The 21,084-nt window shown below is 39.7% G+C and overlaps 3 protein-coding genes across 5 annotated transcripts; 2 read left to right on the top strand and 1 right to left on the bottom strand.

The window, feature by feature from the left end:
- The first annotated feature begins 10,751 nt into the window (after window positions 1-10,751).
- LOC143476083 (uncharacterized) lies at window positions 10,752-14,586 on the top strand. 3 transcript variants are annotated; one of them, XM_076974057.1, is made up of 4 exons: window positions 10,752-10,851; window positions 12,326-12,429; window positions 13,398-13,567; window positions 14,536-14,586. In XM_076974057.1, exons 1-4 carry the CDS (start codon window positions 10,826-10,828, stop codon window positions 14,578-14,580), a joined length of 345 nt encoding a protein of 114 aa, XP_076830172.1. In that variant the 5' UTR covers window positions 10,752-10,825; the 3' UTR covers window positions 14,581-14,586. The 3 variants fall into 3 exon arrangements, 2 of the variants coding, with proteins under 2 accessions (XP_076830172.1, XP_076830173.1); XM_076974058.1 differs by having other exon boundaries at window positions 13,662-14,586; XR_013121222.1 differs by lacking the exon at window positions 10,752-10,851 and adding an exon at window positions 10,867-12,043 and having other exon boundaries at window positions 13,398-14,586.
- Window positions 14,587-14,731: 145 nt separating this feature from the next.
- dnaaf10 (dynein axonemal assembly factor 10) lies at window positions 14,732-17,572 on the bottom strand. Its single transcript, XM_076974053.1, has 8 exons — window positions 17,262-17,572; window positions 16,606-16,706; window positions 16,363-16,493; window positions 16,171-16,272; window positions 15,891-16,006; window positions 15,552-15,686; window positions 15,287-15,384; window positions 14,732-15,179 (listed from the first exon to the last, which is right to left on the bottom strand). The coding sequence occupies exons 1-8, from the start codon at window positions 17,445-17,447 to the stop codon at window positions 14,972-14,974; spliced, it is 1,077 nt and encodes a 358-aa protein (XP_076830168.1). The 5' UTR covers window positions 17,448-17,572; the 3' UTR covers window positions 14,732-14,971.
- A 194-nt stretch (window positions 17,573-17,766) lies between these two features.
- pno1 (partner of NOB1 homolog) lies at window positions 17,767-21,056 on the top strand. Its single transcript, XM_076974054.1, has 7 exons — window positions 17,767-18,063; window positions 18,212-18,361; window positions 18,459-18,542; window positions 18,676-18,736; window positions 18,817-18,934; window positions 19,104-19,174; window positions 19,267-21,056. Exons 1-7 carry the CDS (start codon window positions 17,866-17,868, stop codon window positions 19,332-19,334), a joined length of 750 nt encoding a protein of 249 aa, XP_076830169.1. The 5' UTR covers window positions 17,767-17,865; the 3' UTR covers window positions 19,335-21,056.
- Window positions 21,057-21,084: the final 28 nt, after the last annotated feature.

Here is a 21,084-nt window from a genome sequence, read left to right as displayed (position 1 = left end):
GAAAATTCAAATGACGTAAGCGGGGGGGGGGGGGGGGGGGGGACTTTCTTGTCCCGGGCCCCAGCAAGACTGTCAACAGGCCTGGCTCTCGGTAGTAAAATACTCAGAGGAGATGATGTAGAAAACTTACAGTGGCACACTTGTTTGCGCATAAAAAATAACTCAAAGAAAGCTTGACTCGTGACAAAACGGATAAGTATGAGGCGGTACTTCTACTAGTCCTAACGATTCGGTGCTGTTGTGTAGAATGTTGCCATAAAGTAACTATAGGCGCTATGAATATTGGAGCAAAGTTAGAGGTCTGTCTCGTCAAGAATGGATAACCGATTTAGAAGAACTTTCCGTCAATGGCGGGATACCGGACGTATTGAAGTGGTTGCAGAGGACGGCACGTCAAAGAAATACCGCATTGACTTGACCAAGCTCTCAGCCACCACAGCTAAGTTAAACGCTCTGGCCTTGGAGGGGAGTGAACTTCATCCTGCGTGTTTTCCCAATGTCCACACTCCCGCAGCTCTGTATAAGGCTATTAAAAACTGGCGATCTTCTGGCCCGGTCAGATGGCTCTGTTGTAAATCTATTTGTATATGTATGGTGAATTTCGACTGTTGACTATGCAACCCGAAGTATCAGACATGCAACAAGTTGTGGTGAACCTGTCGATGGCGACACGACGATTACTGTCAAATGTTTGTCGCTAGATGGCACTAATTCTCAAGTCACAGTGGAGGAAAAAATTGGGTTATTTTGGTCACAGTGGTGTGTTACTCATAATAAAGCACAGGTGGTCTGTATGGAAATGTATGGCCGAGTCTGTATGGCTTATGGAAAACATAAGCCAGTGGATGTGTGATGACTTACAGCAAATTATATACATAATATATGAGAAAATATAGAATAGCGCTATTCTACAGAACGATTTGTTAAGTTAATTTTGCATAGGTATGTACACTGATTGACCACTTCATTAGGTACACCTGTCCAACTCCACATTAACGCAAATGTCGAATCAGCCAATCACATGGCAGCAACTCGATGCATAGGCATGTAGACATGGCATTTCCAGCAGGATAACGCACCATGTCATAAAGTGTGAATCATCTCAGGCTGGTTTCTTGAACACAACAATGAGTTCACTGTACTTGAATGACCTCCACAGGCCCCAGGTCTCAATCCAATAGAGCAGTGAGGAATGTTTGTACCTTGTTGAAACTATGCCATGAAGGATTAAGTCAGTTCTGAAGGGGGTCCAACCCAGTACTAGCAAGGTGTACCTAATAAAGTGGCCGGTGAGTGTATTTATGAGAATGATCTATAGGCTACTGTTAAATTCTACATTAAATGTATTCTTTAAACTACATTGCAAATGTGTAATTTGTAAATAATTGGATATTGAAATAATATAATCATAATACAAAATAATACAATGACTACATTAAATTGTGGACAGCATCTTCATGTATGAGAGTGGTAGTACAAATTTATGCACCATGTTGGAATATTAAAATGTTATTAAAAAGTTAGTATATGGTCAAATATGATCAAATGATGAATCAAATAAACCTTCATTTTATAGGACAAAAACATCTTACTAAAGTAGTAGAGTCTTTCAAGGTGAGAAGGAGAAGAGGTTTTAAATTGCCTGAACTGAATGTACTCTGAATGAACAGACTTTTGTCTATGCATACCTAACATTGCCAAATGTATGTGTGCTGACAATAACTGGTCACCCTCTGTGACTTGAATGACCAGATGGAGTTTGAATGCCCCATATCCATAAATACCCTCTATAGACCTGTATGAAAATAGACACTAATTAAATTATTAATGCATCAGTTTTTTTAATACACAAGGCTTCTACAGTGTTTTTTGTTTGTTTTATTGCTTTTTGTGTTGACATCCTAATATTTGATGCCATAAGCCAAAGGCCATCATCTCTGCTCCATATATTGGTATGCTATCTTGGAGGGCAAAGGTCCATTTACTGGGAGTATATTGGGAGAAGCAGGGAAAGTTCTGGAAATTGACCTTGATGAGAGAATGTCCAACAAAACTGTCAAATGATTCTTTGCACATCATGGTATGATTAACACTGCAGAAGATGCTATGCTTCGGTGAAACTGTAAAAGGAACATTGAATCTTCTGAAGCCAACACTTGGGGACTGTGAATAAAACTGCAATGACTTGTTTCTAAAGGAGGTGAAAGCAGGCTGATGCTTGCAGAGATTGGTGCACATGGAAAAGAGCGCCCTTACCACCCCTCAGGAGACTTGGACACAAAGGATAGTAAAGAATATATAAATATATATTTTTTTACCATACATCTGCTAGAAACATTGATCTTGTGCCTTCTGTGTTCTACTTCGCATCTTCACAGGAAGTTACTGAAACAAACTGGTACAAAATGTATTTCACATCCTCAAGTAACCTGGAAATTCAGACCGAGCGCCTTCTCGGTCAGGAGAGAGTTCCTGTTAACCCTGCGGATTTCTAGGGCTTCACAAATGGTGGAGATTCGTTTCCCATAAACAAATCTAGGATGACATATTTTTCTTTCTGGTACGAAACTGCGAGAGAAGACTACAGACTGCCGTGAACATGGAAAACGTAGATGATTTATGCAGACATGCTCATTGCCAGAGAAACCAGTACGAAGAGCACCTCCCCAGCATGAGACTTTCCACAGCCGCTAAGGCAAAAAAAGGCAAATTACCAGTTTCCAATTTATTTTCAAAAGATGGTGGGTGTTGGAGGAGAGACAAAGCCTTTGTATTTGGCCTAATGGTACATTTGTGTTAACGTGTCTACTTCTTTCACTATGCAGTCACTATATGGTTGCTACCAATGGATGTCCAAACCTGCAATGAATTTGCAATGGTGTCAGATTTTCTTCTTTAACATTTCAGGTAACACTGCATGCAATATGAGGCGGGGGAGTCTGCACTGGGTTGTTTGGAACAGGCAGCCATTCATTACGCTACTGCTATCAAACTAAAGCCCCAATATTCCCAGCTGCATTTCCTCCTTGGACAAACTCTAGAGGAATACTGTTATACTACAGAAATGTACGGTCTAAAAAAGAAGATAGGAACTGTGTATTTAACTGATGTGACGAACCCAATTTCACCAGTCAGAGACCGTGTGTGTGACTCAAACTCTTGCCTAAAGTTAAATTAATTGACTCCGTATCTCTTAGACGGTATCCTTAAACCTTCCATTACAGGGCTTGCAGGAAAAATTCAAAATGAGGGCCAAAGCACCAAGCAGCCTCTTCTGACCCGTTGACTGATTTGGCTTCATTTGGCTGTCCAAGAAATTCACTCTAGTCTGAATCATAGCCAGGGGTAATGGAATGGTCTTCTGTTCTGCATATATTTTGTTTTGCATGTGCACTCGTGTCTTTACAACCACTGAAGGAGTGTATTGCTTTTTTTTTCCTTTTACAGCAGCTGTTGTCTGTGTTGTTGCAGGCTGGAGTTTCTGATGAGGAGAGCTGACTCCACAGAGCCCTGCAGTACCTGGATGTTTCAGAGTCCAGAGAGCTGGGAATTCAGCCTGCAAGTAGGCCGACTGCTACTTCTGTAGGGCAAGAGCAGAGAGGCACTACTGCAGACTGCACTGGGCCTCACACTCTCCCATGCAGCCCTTAGGTGTGGCCTGGCTGCCTAGTCAGAACTATTTTAGGGTAGATTGGTTCAGGACTTTTCTTTTGTTTTTCTTTTGCTTACTGTCACATGCACTATTTAAGTGTTTTGCCTTCATTGTCCCAGTGTACACTTATGGGGCTGTACACATATGGAGCTATCTGAGCAAGTGTCTAACTTTATTGTGGTAGGTTCTACAGGTCGGTGTCTAACTTTATTGTGGTAGGTTCTACAGGTCGGTGTCTAGCTTTATTGTGGTAGGTTCTACATGTCTGTGTCTAGCTTTATTGTGGTAGGTTCTACATGTCTGTGTGTAGCTTTATTGTGGTAGGTTCTACATGTCTGTGTCTAGCTTTATTGTGGTAGGTCAGGGGTCACCAACCTTTTTGAAGTTGGGAGCTACTTCTTGGATACCAATTATTGCGGAGGGCTACCAGAAAGAAAGCTGTTGACCGGGGGGGGGGGGGGGGGGGGGGGGGGGACGAAAGTTGTTGGGGGGGGGGTTGTTGGGTTCATGTGCGCGTGTCAATTGCTAAGCGGGAAGACCGCTAGCAACCGCGGACAATCGCTAATAGTAGCAAAAACATCAACGATGCAGCGCTTTGGTGCATGGCAATATAGTGAGCTGTTTTTAAAACAAGCCCGCGGGCGACTCATAACGTCCTCGCGGGCGACATGGTGCCCGCGGGCACCACGTTGGTGACCCCTGTGGTAGGTTCTACATGTCTGTGTGTAGCTTTATTGTGGTTGGTTCTACAGGTCGGTGTGTAGCTTTATTGTGGTAGGTTCTACATGTCTGTGTGTAGCTTTATTGTGGTAGGTTGTACAGGTCAGTGTCTAGCTTTATTGTGGTAGGTTCTACATGTCTGTGTGTAGCTTTATTGTGGTAGGTTCTACAGGTCGGTGTCTAGCTTTATTGTGGTAGGTTCTATGTGTCGGTGTCTAGCTTTATTGTGGTAGGTTCTATGTCTGTGTCTAGCTTTATTGTGGTAGGTTCTATGTCTGTGTCTAGCTTTATTGTGGTAGGTTCTATGTGTCGGTGTCTAGCTTTATTGTGGTAGGTTCTACAGGTCCGTGTCTAGCTTTATTGTGGTAGGTTCTACAGGTCCGTGTCTAGCTTTATTGTCCTCCAGCTGGGCCTCTAGAACGTTATGGGACAGTATTTCATCTCTCATGACCAAGTTGGGTGAGGAACAGTGTTGCGAATAACAGCGTTAGGTAACCGCGTCAAATTAATTACTTTTCCTGTCGTTACAACGCCATTGACGTTACTGGTCATTAAAAGCGGTGCGTTACTATATATTGACATACTAACAGTAATGCGAGCGGACCGCTGCCCAGGCTAGTGAGGAGTAACAGATCTCGATAGGTCACAGTTCTCGGTGTAACACCTGTTTAACTTAACAAATCAGTAAGCGATTGGCTAAGGCAGCGTTATAGTAGCCAATCAGAGCCAGTGTTGTTACACGCGTGCCGAAGCACACCAGTGACACACGACACAAACGGAGAAGATGGAGAAATGGCGAGTCAGGAGCAAGCTGAAGAAAAATTAGCATTTTCAAGGTGGCGATATAAATATTATTTAAGAAAATACTTGAAGTTCCTGAATGTCTACCAGACTGGGTATTTGATTTATTTAATTAAGAATAGAGGTTTTATTGTTAAGTTTACCTCTGTTGTGAACAAACCAGTTGTCTCAGGTTGAGAGAATTTAATTTAATTTGATAGATGTAAATGCACTTTATATAGTGTTTATAAATAGTTATATATAGTTTATATATATATATATATATACAGTGGGGAAAATAAGTATTTAGTCAGTCACCAATTGTGCAAGTTCTCCCACTTAAAAAGATGAGAGGCCTGTAATTGACATCATAGGTAGACCTCAACTATGAGAGACAAAATGTGAAAAAAAAATGAGAAAATCATTTTGTCTGACTTTTAAAGAATTTATTTGCAAATAATGGTGGAAAATAAGTATTTGGTCAATAACAAAAGTTCATCTCAATACTTTGTTGTATATTAAGTAAATATACAACAATAAAATAAAAGTACGAGATTTCAGGGAAAACACAAAATTGTCTAAGTGACCCCAAACTTTTGAACGGTAGTGTGTGTGTATATATATATATATATATATATATATATATATATATATATATATATATATATATATATATATATATATATATATATATACAAATACAAGTATTTGATACACTGCTGATTGTTCTGCGTACTGCGTACGGTTTAGTAATCCGTGCCTACGGATTTTGCTCTTCAAATTTTTTTTTCGCCAGTGACCCCTACGGGGCTCCGTAATTTGATACTCTTATCGGGCGATATAAAAACTATCGCCGTTAATCTATTCCTAAAGTTGGGTGTTAAAGTGTTACCGGAGCGGAGCTCGGAGCGGTCGTTTTCTGCATGGTCCTAGCGCTAGATACGTCGCTATTTAAATATTTCTTTTTAACCGTTAAAACTACAGAGGACCAAAACTGACTTTTGAAAATTACGTCCGTGAGGTTAAATGTACTAAATGTTGGCTTACATTTCAAATATGTTTAGCTGAATAAACATGTTATTTAATGTACAGTATGTAGGCTTACAAATTCATGTTTAACTGAATAAACCTTTTAACACGAGTAGCCTACATTTTATTGAGCATGTTTTTTTTTTCTTCAAGTATCAAAGTAGAACAGCTTCCTCAAGCAGTCATTGATGCATTTTGGAAACAGGAGATGAGCCCCTGGTCTAATGCACCCTCTGTATTAAGAAACCTTATCTCAAAAACTGACTTTTAGTCATTACTTGGGTAGCACGCATATGAGCCATTTTAATATAGATTAATCTAGATTAATTTCAAGATTTCAGTGAGATTAATCTAGATTAAAAAAATTAATCTATGCCCACCCCTAGTGTGTGTGTATATATATATATATATATATATATATATATATATATATATATATATACAGTTGTGATCAAATTTATTCAACCCCCAATGCTGCGAAGGGTTTTATGGAATTCAGTGCACATTTGTAATTGTGTTCATAATGAAATCTTACAAGGACTTGTTAAAGAACTAAATGCAACTAAGATAGCATCAATTTTTTTTGTCATAAAGTATTAAATGGCCTTTTTGTGATTTCTTCATTGACACAATTATTCAACCCCTTTACGACTACCACTCCTAAGAACAGAGGTTCATTCCAGTGTTTTCCATCAGGTATTGAAAACATCTGTGGATGTCAACGAGCAGCAATCAAGCATGATAAGCACCAATTAGGCAGATTTAAAAGGACTGTGATACTCAGCTCCTTCTAGACATCTACTGGTGTGTTTCCAAGCATGGTGAAGGCAAGAGAATGGTCCCAGAAGACAAGAGAAGAGGTTATTGCTCTTCACAAGAATGGCAATGGATATAAAAAGATTGCGAAGTTGTTAAATATTCCAAGAGACACTATCGGAAGTATCATTCGCAAGTTCAAGTTAAAGGGCACAGTGGAAACGTTACCTGGTCGTGGCAGAAAGAAGATCCTGACCGCGACTGCTGTGCGCTACCTGAAGCGTAATGTGGAGAAAAATCCCAGCGTGACTGCTAAGGAACTGAAAAAAGACCTGTCAGATGTGGGCACTGAAGTTTCAGCTCAGACAATAAGGCGCGCACTGCATAATGAAGACCTCCATGCCAGAACGCCCAGACACACCCCCTTGCTGACTCCAAAGAACAAGAAAAGTCGACTGCAGTATGCCAAAAGTCATGTGGACAAGCCACAAAGGTTTTGGGACAGTGTACTGTGGTCAGATGAAACTAAATTAGAACTGTTTGGGACAATGGACCAGCGCTATGTTTGGAGAAGGAAGAACCAGGCTTATGAACAAAAGAACACCTTGCCTACTGTGAAGCATGGCGGGGGGTCAATTATGCTTTGGGGCTGTTTTGCTTCTAATGGTACAGGAAAGCTTCAACGTGTGCAGGGTACCATGAATTCCCTTCAGTACCAGGAGATCTTGGAGGAAAATGTGATGGAGTCAGTCACAAACCTGCGGCTTGGGAGACGTTGGACCTTCCAACAGGACAATGATCCGAAGCACACATCCAAGTCCACTAGAGCATGGTTGAACATGAAAGGCTGGAACATTCTAGAGTGGCCATCGCAATCACCAGACTTAAATCCAATTGAGAACCTCTGGTGGGACCTAAAGAAGGCAGTTGCAGTGCGCAAGCCTAAGAATGTGACTGAACTGGAGGCTTTTGCCCATGAAGAATGGGCTAAGATACCCATAGGTCGCTGCAAGACACTTGTGTCAAGCTATGCTTCACGCTTGAAAGCTGTCATAACTGGAAAAGGATGTTGTACTAAGTACTAAAAAATAATGTCACTAGGGGGTTGAATAAAACTGATAATGATGTGAGCACAGTAAAGACATTTGTGGTTATTCCATCATAAATATTATGTTATGTTTGTCTAATTTATAAGTGCCTCTTTGATATAATTGTAAATAAGATGACTGAAATGATCAAAATCAATGTCAAACTGGCCAAAACACTTTATTTCAGTGGGGGTTGAATAAATTTGATCACAACTGTATATATATATATATATATATATATATATATATATATATATATATATTAGTGGTGGGACTTTAACGCGTTAATTTCGATTAATTAATTACAGGAAAATTAACGCACTAAAAAAATTAACGCATTTTAACGCATTTAACGGACGAGACACTTTTGCACCGTGGAATGTTTCTCAGTGCGCGAGTTCCGGGCATACAGATTATGGACACACAATAAGATGATCATGATGGAGATGACTGAAGAGGCTACGCTGGTGGATGGGAAATTTAAATATAAGAAACTTTCAGATGGAAATACAAACAAAAATAGTGTTATTTACACTTTATGTAGGAAGGAGTTCGCTTATCACAGGAGCACTTCCACCCTTCGTTACCACCTCAACGCAAAACATGTTGCGGCTAAAGCTGGGCGTACACTGTGCGATATTTTAAATCGTGTACTCAGCTCCAGCTCAAACTGTACGACTAAATCGCAGGGAGAGTCGGCTCGTGGAGCTGCTTCAACAGTGCGATACTCTCACGAGGAGCGATTTGAATTTCAAACATGTTTGGTGTTCTTGCGACGCTGCGATTTCTGATCGGGAGTTGGTCGTGAGGTGTGAATCGTTCCTCGTTTACCTGTGTAAACCAGTGGTTCCCAAAGTGGGGGGCGCGCCTCCTAGGTGGGGCGCGGAGCTATTGCAGGGGGGGCGCGGAGCTTGAAAGTAAAACGTGCACATGTGTCAATATTAGGGATGCACCGATTCCGATATTAATATCTGAAAAAATTCTAGATCGGGTATCGGGGACAATGTGACCGATCCATAAAAACAGATCTATTCAGTCTAATTCTATGCTTGTATTGCTTGCCTTTCGGAGTTAGTTCAACCTTAATACTCGCGCTGGTGGTATTCCACTTATTTGCTGGTTGACCAAAATAAACCTGGGCTCCAGCAATACTTCACTGTTCATACATGAACTGGTGAGTTGTCCAAAGCTCATTTAATGCGTTACTTACAGAAATAAAACAACCAAACGTGACCAAACGTACGTAATTCACATCCTGTGAGGAAACGTCCTGGTTTTTAAATGACCTTCATTGGACCATTAAGACTGGATTAAACTTTCGCGAATGGCCGTAGCGCGCGACTCCGCACGCGTTTATACATGATGCGTCACATTATTTGTGTTGTCCGCTCTCTGTGGTCGAAGATAAATGCTTACAAGAAGCGCTGCGAATTGTGTCAACTGATGCAAGTTACGAACTACCGTCCAGGGGTGAGTTTCCCAAAACGTTCTTAGCGCCAAGTACTTCTTAACCTCGTACGTAAGAACGAGGTGACGAAGTACTTGACACTAAGAAAGTTTTGGGAAACTCACCCCAGAAAGACAATGTCGAAGAAAATCCAGCAGCTGTATGATGAGGAAAGAATTAAAACAGGTTATTGTGAAGAGTGCCACAAATGTGGCTCTGACTGGGGATCACTGGACCTCTGTTAGCAACAAGAATGATCTTGGTGTGACAGCTCATATTATAGATGATGAATCTATAGATGATGAAGATCCAGTCATTTGCTTTGAGCATGCAGAAGACCACTTCTAGGCACTATGAAGATGCCTATAGCAGAGGCCTGGGAAATTAAAGAAAGTCTACCATCTAAAATGGTATTAAAAAACATCTTCTGATTTACTTCAATTCTTCCAATATCCTGAGCAAAACTCCCTAAATTAAACAACATTTTTGGTCAGAATTTCCAATGTTCTGAACTGTTTTCTGCACACTACACATATATTGGTCTTCGTAGTAGACTAGTGGAAAAATAAACAAGATGTTGAAGTTTATGATTATGTTCATTGATTCATTCATCATTCAAACTTAAATTAATATTTCTCATGTTAAATACTGAAATGCGATTAAAATGCGATTAATTTCGATTAATTAATTACAAAGCTTCCGATTAATTCGATTAATTTTTTTAATCGCGTCCCACCCCTAATATATATATATATATATATATATATATATATATATATATATATATATATATATATATATATATATATATATATATATATATAGTTTACTGTTTACCTTTGCTTTTTTGGGGGGGATTTGAGATTTTGGTCTGTTAATGTGGAATAAATATCAAAAGTTAAACACCTTTCTGATCTACTCATTTCAACTGACTGTGAAAACACTGCTTTTTCAAAAAATCCTTATTCATTGGCGTATAACTTTTTTTTTTACTGTAATGCAAATAGTTACTTTCCCTGGTAATGAGTTACTTTTATTATAGAGTAATTCTGTTACTAACTCAGTTACTTTTTTGAACAAGTAGTGAGTAACTATAGCTAATTACTTTTTTAAAGTAACGTTCCCAACACTGAACATGTGACATTTTATACAAGCTCTGAATTTTGTAAAGACTCTGGGCAATCCGAAAAAAATCAGATGATACATTTATAATATAAATTATATATATTTATGTTTTAAGAATATTTTAGGCCCTCTGAGAGGGCGTAGAGGACCCTGATGGTTCCCCACTGGTGCTGTGAATGCTCCGTTTCTGAGGGATTGCTGTCCAAACATATGACCTCAGTGTAGAAGATGAGCCCAGAGATGGTTTCTCACATGTAAGTAATATTGACAACCATGAAATTTGTATGGTTAGTGAATTTCTCCTCATTACAGCAGGGTTAGAGTTCATGTTATCTTTTTTTCCTTGCACCTGCCACTATGATGCTACAATAAGGTACCTCTAAAACTGACAAAGTAGCTTAATTCCAATAAAGAAAACTGTTAATCCAATAAAGATAATGTACACCTTTGGCATTGCTGTATACCCAAGTTTTAATAGCTGAGTTTACAACTACACTATATGCTAATCTCTCTGATAGCACAAAGTGCTGTGATTCCATAACTATGATTAAATGCTTGTGTAAAAGTATAATTCTTCAATAACAGGCTGAGTTATAATTTATTAATTATGATTTGTCCATTGCTGCCCTCCTCGTTGGCGCTGATGTCATTTATTTCTGTAGCGTGGTTGTGCTAGCAGCGTGTGCTGTTAGCCAGTGTGTTGCTAGCTGCACGTGCTGTTAGCCAGTGTGTTGGGGTGAGGGGTCACGGCAGCTGGAGTGGGAACTGCCTGATGGTCACTTTCCGTTGCTTGATGCCCTCGTCCAGCAGCCAAACGCAAATACACAGGCCTGGACCGCAAAGAGGTGCCAAGCCCTTCCTGCTTTTATACGGCTCTCTTGCATTGCCCCCTGCCAGTAGTAAGCAAACCTATTAGGGTTTGCCAGTAGACTGAGGTCAGACATGGAATACTTTAAAACAGAAGTTGGAACACATTTCTATTGCATCTCCTCCTTCTTAATACATAAATATGGTCTTTTTAGGGGGAACACATCGTCCCCTTTTGCAACTGTGACTAACCATGAATGATGGCTAAAGTAGAGAACTTGGCACAATCTCACAAACACTTTGATTTGTTTCTTTAGCATTTTGGTTGATGTATAACCTGCTGTCCTTGTAACAGTAAAGTGCAAGTAATAATTCTGGGAGTTTCTGATTTGTTCAGAGCAGAAGTGGTGGCAGAAGCACCTGGATAAGGAGAAGAAAACAAGCAGACAAACAGGCTCGTGTAAATGCCAAAGAAGCACCTGGGTCATCTGAGGGCCCTGTGTCTGTTAGAGGTACTGGGAGGGGCAGAGGAGCTCCAGGCCGGGGTGGAGTTACTACCACAGTGAGGAGCCCTGTATCTGCCCTAGCTCGCTACGTCAAGAACATCCCAGGAGCCAGACAGACACCCCAAACGTCAAGGTTACCTTCGGAGACCCATCTTTTCCATTAGGGGTTTGGAAACGTTCCGAAGAGAGAGATTGGCATCGTAATCTGAGTGAACAACAACTGCTTTCATGTTGATCAAATGAGACGAAAATGAAAATCACACATGACTGGATTTGGAGCTTATAGTGTTTTCATCACAGATTTTGTAGGCTAATGAGGAAGAGGCAGACAAAGCCGAAGTTGCCAGGATACACAAAATGAAAATGAAAAAATGCTCTGCAGATAATAATATTGCTTTCCTCTGTTTTTTATCAGAGGGGCAAGGAGCGATGGAGGGGAGAAGACTTCCGGCTCTAAAACCCAACTCTCTCCCAGCAAGCCCAAACATGAGTATAATTCTCCAGGTGCCAGGTCAACAGGTTTGTCCAGGTCTCTGTTTTCACATAAAATGTAGTTAGCTTTATCATGTTTATGCATGCCTGTTGATCCCAGTTTAGGTGATGCTAGTAAATGTATTGCTGGGTGTGGATGTCTGAGTAGCCACCAGTCTGCCTGATGTCATGGGCATTTCACAACGACTTGTTACACCCTTGTGAATTATGGCTTAAAAAATTAATACATTATAACAAGTCTGCATCAGACAACTGCATTATTCACCAAGTCGAGATGTTGAGTCATTTGAATAAGAGCATGCAATAGTGGGAAATTAATAATTTCATGTCTGTTTTGCAATTGCCTTGTTTCCATGGAAATACAGAAGTCTTTGAGAACTAGATCAAGGTCTAAAGTTCATCTGCCAATTAGGGGCAAATATGAATATCACACAAACACAGTAATCAAACTTCTTAAGCTGTTTATACAGTTTGAATGACGACACATTCCATATTATTTTAACCTAATGCTGTACCTAATAAGATACTTATTTCTCTTTGTGAAATGCAAATCCAATTTATTTATTTTCTATGGATTATTTTTTCTATATTTTAGCTCTCATGGTTAAACCTATCATTAATATTATAGACTGTTGATTTCTTTGTCAGTTGGTTTACAAAATCAGCGAGGGATAGAGTAATTTTTCTTCCAGTGTATATTGTGATACCTATGGTGTGATGTTTTATTATGGTGTGATGTTTTATTACATCGACACAAATTACTTATTCAATATAACAAATAACATGAATTCATTATGTATTCATTCAGTACAAATATTACAACAAGAAAAGTTTTGAAGCTTTGAGATATTATTTAGGTCACTGGTTATTGATTATTGCATTCAGAGCTTATGAATCCAAAGCCTGTACCCATAGCTATGGTTTTGGAATGAAGTTAGATACAATGTGCAGTATGTTTAAAGGCTTGGGCCAAGGCCACTTTGTGTATATTTTAGAAGTACCATTACAAGATGACTTTAGAATGAGTGGAGACACCCTACCAACTGCTCTGAACGTGATGTCCCATGATCCTCGGCTTTGGTTAGCCAGGGCACCATCACGCTGCATAGATACCCACGAGCAAGCCTGTGACCTTTACCAGGAGGTCATCTCCATGACTCCAGAGGTCAGAGTCTAATTTTTCTTACTTGCTCATTTATAAGGACGTGTTTCAGGTTTATGAATAGTGATCCTCTAGCTTCTGTGGATGTCTACAGCAGATTCCCATTAAAGCACATCAGCCAACAGACTTTTGATGATGCCTTCATAACAGGGGAGATTGTTCGTGTTCTCATGCAACAAGAGCTGTATGAACACCCCCAACTGGCTCCTAACCTGATTGCCTATGGGAAAGTCATGGGGCTCAGTACGTTTCTGAATCTATCGCATTTATTTGTAACTGAACAATATAAAGTCCAAAATGCAATTATATCTGTTCACTTCATATTATCAGCTTGATCATTAGTGTTCGAAGTTTTTCTTGCTGCAACTGTGTGGCAGATTTCACACATATCTTGCAATATTGTAAAACATAAATGCATCCTCAATGTGTGTGCCAATGGTAAAAAAAAAAGAAAAGAAAGAAGCCTCTAGATAAATGTCTCCAGATCCCAAATTGCAAATGTGAGACCAGTCAGGATGAGTACAGTCAGGACACTCACAGCACCATATAAAATGTTTGACTTGTGAAAAACCTTGTTTGGATGTTTTTTTCAATTATAATTTATTTAATGTCATGGTGACCGGCGTCAGCCAAAAGAGGATGGGTTCACCCCCTGAGTCTTGGTTCCTCTCAAGGTTTGTTCCTCATGCTCTTAGGGAGTTTTTCCATACCACTGTCGTTCTTGGCTTGCTCACTGGGGGCTTGGACTCGGACACTTGTAAAGCTGCTTTGTGACAACTGTTATAAAAAGCGCTATATAAATAAAATTTGATTGATTGATTGATGTTGAATCTTTATGCGGTGCGAGACCAATACTACCACACTGATTAACAAAGGATGTATTGTGCTGCCTTGTTTGTTACACTTGTCAGCAATGTCAGTGGGAAGTGTCATTGTGACTGGATTTGAAACATGTTTTTTTCTTTTTAAAGGGTGCCTTAAAAACTACATTGACATACAGGACAGGAAGTTTATGACCAATCTGCTGAAGACAAAGAATTCATGACAAGTGATCTGATGACATGGCTATTCAAGAGTTTTTTTTTTCTTTCAAATTTAAGTGTTGGATATGATGGTCTCAGTCTTTTAACATTTAAATTTTGCTATTGTTTAAGGTTAGAGCTGTTTAAATGTGAAGCAAAGTAAAAAAAATGAAAAAAAGAGGATTATGTGTGTATATATAAGGAGATCTTATACAATGACAATTTAATAATAAGAGAGAAGGCGCAACGCAATATTCAATATTCCTGTAAACAAGTACTCAAGTATGTTTGCACTTAAACACATTCACATTTGGTTAAAAAGGGGTCAGGTGAAGGGGAAACTTTTGCTAGAAGTCAATAGCTACAGGAGTTAAAGACCATATACTCAGACTCTGTTCAACTTGGTAACAATGAGGACTCGCACACGCTGGTCAAAAGAAGAACACACACACAGGCCCTGTTTGTCAGGACTCCAGTCGAGGCTGGCGATGGGTTGGGTGGACAGGGTGACGTTCTGCAGGAGGTTCAGTGTGCCAGCCACACCCCTGCTCACCCCGTCTCCGTCTGTTTCACTCCTCTGGGCCGGATACTCGCTGAAGTGGACCAGAACAGTTGTAGAGTCAGCTGAGGGCAGCCGATTCTTTAACAAGTAGACATGTTCTAATGTTTCAGTTTAGCTGCAAAGCCTTTGTTGACTTACTACTTCCATAAGTGCAGGCTGCCTGCTCCACCTGCTGTCATGAAGATGTCTCGGTTCTGAGGCAAATGCCTCACTTGCCATATGGTAGATTTATGGGCCTTAAACACAGAAAATAACAGTAGTGAACTCTGGGAAAATGAGTGTTGTATAGAGTTGATGAGAACGCAGGTAGACCGATTCAGTGCTCAATGTTTCAACGTTTAAGGCCTTTAAGGTTAATAAACCTACAGACTAACTCTTGCCAATCAATTTCCACTTCAAATACCTTTTCAGAAACAGATGCAAAGCCTTTGGTTGGGTGCTGAGTCCTCATATCAAACACATGGAATTTGCCTTCTAACGATGTTGCTACCAGTTTGTTCATACTAATATCTTTTCTGTCAAATTCGACACTGCACACCTGTTAAAGGCAGAAACAACAGTTAGCTGTGACTCCTGTGTAGGAATAAGCAGGCACAGTTTCAATACTTCTATTAAATGTCACAGAAATCTCTGCTGGTGTACAAGCAAAACACTGAATGCATATCTGTCCAGGTGTCCAATAAGTGGATGCACAATAAGTGGAGGGAGGGCTTATGAAAGTCCTTGAAATTTGCACACTTACGCCATTTTTAAGGTTTTTCTCCCATCGTAGAGACATATTTCGGAGATCAAACAGTTTGATGTCACCATTGTCGTAACCAGCGCACACACAGCGGTCCTGGTCATTGAAGGCGTGACCTATATAAGGAAATAAAAAGCGTCTGTTTCCACAGACTTCTCTAGACTCAAGGAGTAAAATCCCATAAAGAACAAAAGTTGACACTGATCCTATTCACAAGAAACATTCTGGGATTTTTCATGAAAAGTGGACAGATTTGGTTGAATATACTATAAACACACACCAAAGGCGACAGTCCAGCAGTCTCTCGTTGTTTCCCCTTCAACGGGCTCCATGTTGGCTACAGGTAAGTCTTTCTGCCTTGGGTCCCACACCTTAACTGTACCTATAAAGACACAACCAAACAACACAAACAGGTCATTGTATGACAAACATGACCGTCTGCAGTCCATCTGCATATCAGTGACAAACGTACCGTCTCGACTTCCAGTAACGATTTCTGGAGCACCATCTCCAATACCTAACCCTCCAGCTCCATCAATGCAGTTTATTATCTCCTTGTGGGCTTTCACAGAGTACACTGGAACCTCCGGTGCCTCCAGGTTCCTAGACAATTCACACACCTTGATTTGTATGTTACTCCAAACCTCACTGAATGTTGAACTAAGACTACAAAACATATATTAGATGGAATAATGTGGGAAGTTTTCGTTCGTACCACACGTGAAGGTTGCCTTCAAAGTCACCCGTCGCCAAATGCCTCTGCTGTAGAGACGTGGCCCCAAATGTACCACATTTGATTGGCTTGGGTTTCTCTATCTAAAATGTGGGGATTAATACACACAAAAACACACTGATGTTTGTTTACAATGTTATAGAATGTGACTCCTGCTTTTTGGAAGTATGTACTGGGCAAAACAAGGAAATACGAGCCTACATTATGATAAACACAGCTGGATACATCTCTCCCATTATTAAAAGAACATTTATTAGGAAAACATGTACGTATAAAGCAAGAGAGCCCAAATGGCCATAAATAGTCTGTGTTAGTCCGGTCAGCTTCTGACCAGAGACCCACTACTGCTTTTTTTTGGGTGACAGGCCATTCTCAACCTAGCAATGATTAGTATCCGCTTATTCATAGTGCATGAAATATCTGAACCATTTTAGAGCAGAACTTGAATAATTTGGAGCCTTTTTTCAGCAATAAAGTTGTTGTTACTTACTGTTGCTATGGCAACGGCGCTTCCAGAGTTTTCTAGAAGCCAGCTAGCCAGCTAGATGTGCTAGCTAAGCAGCTGTAGTGGGGATCGACTGGATAAATAAGACCAGAAGATCGAGGAGCGTTATTAAATGAGAAAGCGAGCCAGCTACCTCTTTGACAAGCTGAACGTCTCCACGCTGGACCTCGTATATCTGCACAACACCAGTTCCCCTCGCAAAGTTGCCCATACAAACAAACTTTGCACTGCAGGGAATCCATTTGGTGTCAAACACGGTGTAGTTCAAACTTTTCTGTATATGAGCGATGATCTGTGGTTTTTCAAGAGGCGTTGACATGTCAGCGGAGCAGCAGATTATCGAGACAATCGCAAGAAAACACCGAGACGCCGTGAACGTGAAACTGACCGACAACTTCACGCGCACTCGGTGGACGGAGCCATGATGGCGGCTCGAGGACCCCGCGTGTACGGCTGTCCACATTATCGCCTGATCAATAGTCAACATTTACATTGTATTTTCAAGACTTTAACTTAGTGGTTTTATTAAAATGAGAATATTCGCAAATACATTAAGACAGTAATAATGACCTCTTCTTTTGGGACGCTGAGGCAATTTGATTATATTCAGCTTTTTTTTCTTTTTGGCAGTGGTTAGACAAAGCCGAGGTCCTTTTCATAGTATGGAGGACACCGCATGTTTAAAATAAACATTTCCTCCGACGAATTCTGTATAGTTTTATTATTTTAACCTCATAATGGAAGATTCAAATAACACAACACCCGAGGTCGTTAACATTATGGACAGTGAAGGCAGCACGGACACTTTCGAAAAGGTTAAATCCAAGAAAACTCAGAAACGTAAACGAGACAAGAGGGAAGTTGAGATGGACGGTGAGGACACGGTGGCGCCCAAGAGACCACAGTTCCCCCCGCTGTCTGGACACACACTCACGGTAGATCACTGGCAAACCGCTCACACTACCGTCAACATTCACATATACGTCTGGGTTTGCGACTCGTGTCCCACATCATGCCACTCTATGAACTGTTTTGGTGTTATAAGGTTTGTGTGAGTATGACAGTGTTGAACTCTGTTTTTAGGGGGGTGCTGATGAAATGAGGAAAGTACCAGTTCCTGCACATCGCTACACACCCCTGAAAGAAAACTGGCTCAAAATATTCACCCCCATCGTCGAGAACCTGCAACTCCAAGTCAGATTTAACCTCAAAACAAGAAATGTGGAGATTAAAGTAAGAAAGATATTCTTAACTAGCCTATATAAAGCTTTTATATAGAAATGTCAGTATGGATAAATATGTCCATGTTTTAAAATGTCCTCTTTTACAGACATGTAAAGAAACGCAAGACATTGGTGCCCTCACAAAAGCTGCAGATTTTGTAAAGGCCTTTGTATTAGGATTTCAAGTTGAGGTGGGTGTGGTGGTTATATTTTTTATGGACATTTATTGAAACAATATAGCTTTTCATTGTGCAATGTATAGAAAACATAGCTTTGATGTCAGAATTATTTTTATGTGCACTAAATGCATAAAACAACCCATAGGATGCCCTTGCGCTAATCAGATTGGATGAGCTGTTTCTGGAAACCTTTGATATCACAGATGGTAAGTTTAAAGTCACAACTATTATTTTATTGGTAAGCATCTCCTGTCATATGTTAATGTCTGCATTTTTTTTTGAACAGTTAAACCTCTAAAAGGAGATCACTTGTCTAGAGCTATTGGTCGAATAGCAGGCAAAGGAGGAAAAACTAAATTTACCATTGAAAATGTCACAAAAACCAGGATTGTCCTTGCAGACACGTGAGTCCAAACTAATCTAAAAATGTCAACTCTACTCATGAAGCACTTCCAGTAGATCTTTATGTAGCTCTAACTTATCAGTGTAAATGTCAATACTGATTGTGAACATTAGTTATATGATATACCTGCAGACATTAAGGCTAAAATTTGTTTGATTTTTGATTTGTAGGAAAGTTCATATATTGGGATCCTTTCAAAATATAAAAATGGCACGGGCAGCTATATGCAACCTCATCTTGGGTGAGTGAGTTAAAGGATCTTCGTGCGTGAGAGTGGTGCATGGGGAAATGAATGATAGGAACTAGGATTGATGTTTCCTTTCACCTCCACAGGGAGTCCACCATCAAAGGTCTATGGGAACATTCGGGCAGTTGCCAGCCGAGCAGCTGAGAGGTTCTGAAAGGGAGCTCCCGTCTTGTTGACCCGCTCTGATCTCTGACCTGATATGCGGCTCTTGGACTCACCCAGAAATGAGGCAAATCATAGACTCACGGGAATAATGGCCTGAAACTTTGAACAAAGATTTTTATGCTGCTGCTGCTTGGAGTTGGCCAGCCATCAGAAGACTCTTCATGTAGCAGATCACCAATTACTATGAATATCCAACAACTATATAATAAAATACATGTCCTATAAAAATGAGGCAAATTGTGTAAGAAACTTTATATTTTAAAGATTTATTTTTATTCATACAGTATCAAGTCCATGTATTCCCACGGTAGTCAATATGATGCAGCATGCAGAGTTAACATCTCCTAACCTGAAATGAAATTTCAGATACTGACTTAGGACTGAAATACCCATTCCATCAAAGTAAAGTTGAATTAAAAATTTCTACCTAAAGGCTAAACCATTCCTTTAAATAAATAAATAAAAAAACCCAGCAAAACCAAAATCAGATATTTAAATTACTGTCAGGTCACTGACTACATGAATAACTGAATTAATCTTTTCTTTCTTATGAACAACAAATTATAACAAATTATACTGATGTTTTCTAAACATTGGTGACATCTATGGTGCTTAGATATTTCTTAAAACAACACAACCTAAGTGTTCTCAATAGGAGTGCTGCAGTCATTAAACATGCAGTAAAGGTGTGCATGCAAGCACTGGAGAAGCTTCTTAGGATCCAGGACAAGTGTTGGAGCCTAAGAGAAATAACTGGTGCACAGGGTGGAGAAAGAGGCAAAACCTCTCCAGCCAAAGCTTGACCTTTGAATGCCAGAACCATAATATTGACGTTCATGGCACTCTGGGTGTCCGGTTAAACTACAGTACACAGTTTATCCAGATGGGGGCATGCTGTAATCACAAGTGTTCTTGAGCAGTGTTTGAAGATATGAGTCAGAGTTCAGGCAATACATGTATATAGATCTTTTAAAAACAATAATGCTGCTTGTATCTAAACATAAAATTTGAAATCCTTGAGAATATGTTCACTGCTCATAAAAAAACTGAAATGTATTTGAAGAAATGTTGATTTTTCAGTGCATTTCATTGGGAATTGATGACTTAAATTAACCTGCAGAAGCAAATACATTGACGTAACCCATAAATACAGTTATTTTCTTGGCATCTATTTCTACTGGACAGTCTCAGTCAGTCAACACACAATAGTTACCCTCCAATAATATAAACATTTATAAATAAAATTTTCACAGTTAATACAAAAATGGTGTTATGAAATATGATTAAATGCAAGAATGATAGAAGCATCTTGTATCACAAAATGGAAAAAAAAAATCACTAAAAATAAAATAAAAATAGCATTAAAACAGTACACAATCCAACCAAATAATAAAGATGTTCGGCAGTTTTTCTGATTTCTCAGTTCTAATGTTCAGCTTGGCACGTCACACCCTACTTCTGTACTGATTTCAAATAGTATTTCCCTTTCTTTGAATCCTCATTCTTGGAAAGCCATATACATACTCATTTAAACACAATGACACAAAATAAATATTTAAAAAAATGATCGCTACAAAAACAACATGAATAAGCCAACCCATTCCCCCTTTTCCAGATACAGATGCTCTTAGCCGTTGTTCAGTCAGTAAAGTGCTACACCAGGTTATTGACAGGATCTGAGTTCAATAACACATACGTTGGATTCACCAGGCTCGTGTTAGCAAAAAGGTAGCTTCACA

Source organism: Brachyhypopomus gauderio, chromosome 15 (genome assembly GCF_052324685.1).
Source record: "Brachyhypopomus gauderio isolate BG-103 chromosome 15, BGAUD_0.2, whole genome shotgun sequence".
Classification (NCBI taxonomy): Eukaryota; Metazoa; Chordata; class Actinopteri; order Gymnotiformes; family Hypopomidae; genus Brachyhypopomus; species Brachyhypopomus gauderio.
Note: the sequence above shows the minus strand (reverse complement) of the source record. Positions and strands in the feature narration are given on the sequence as shown.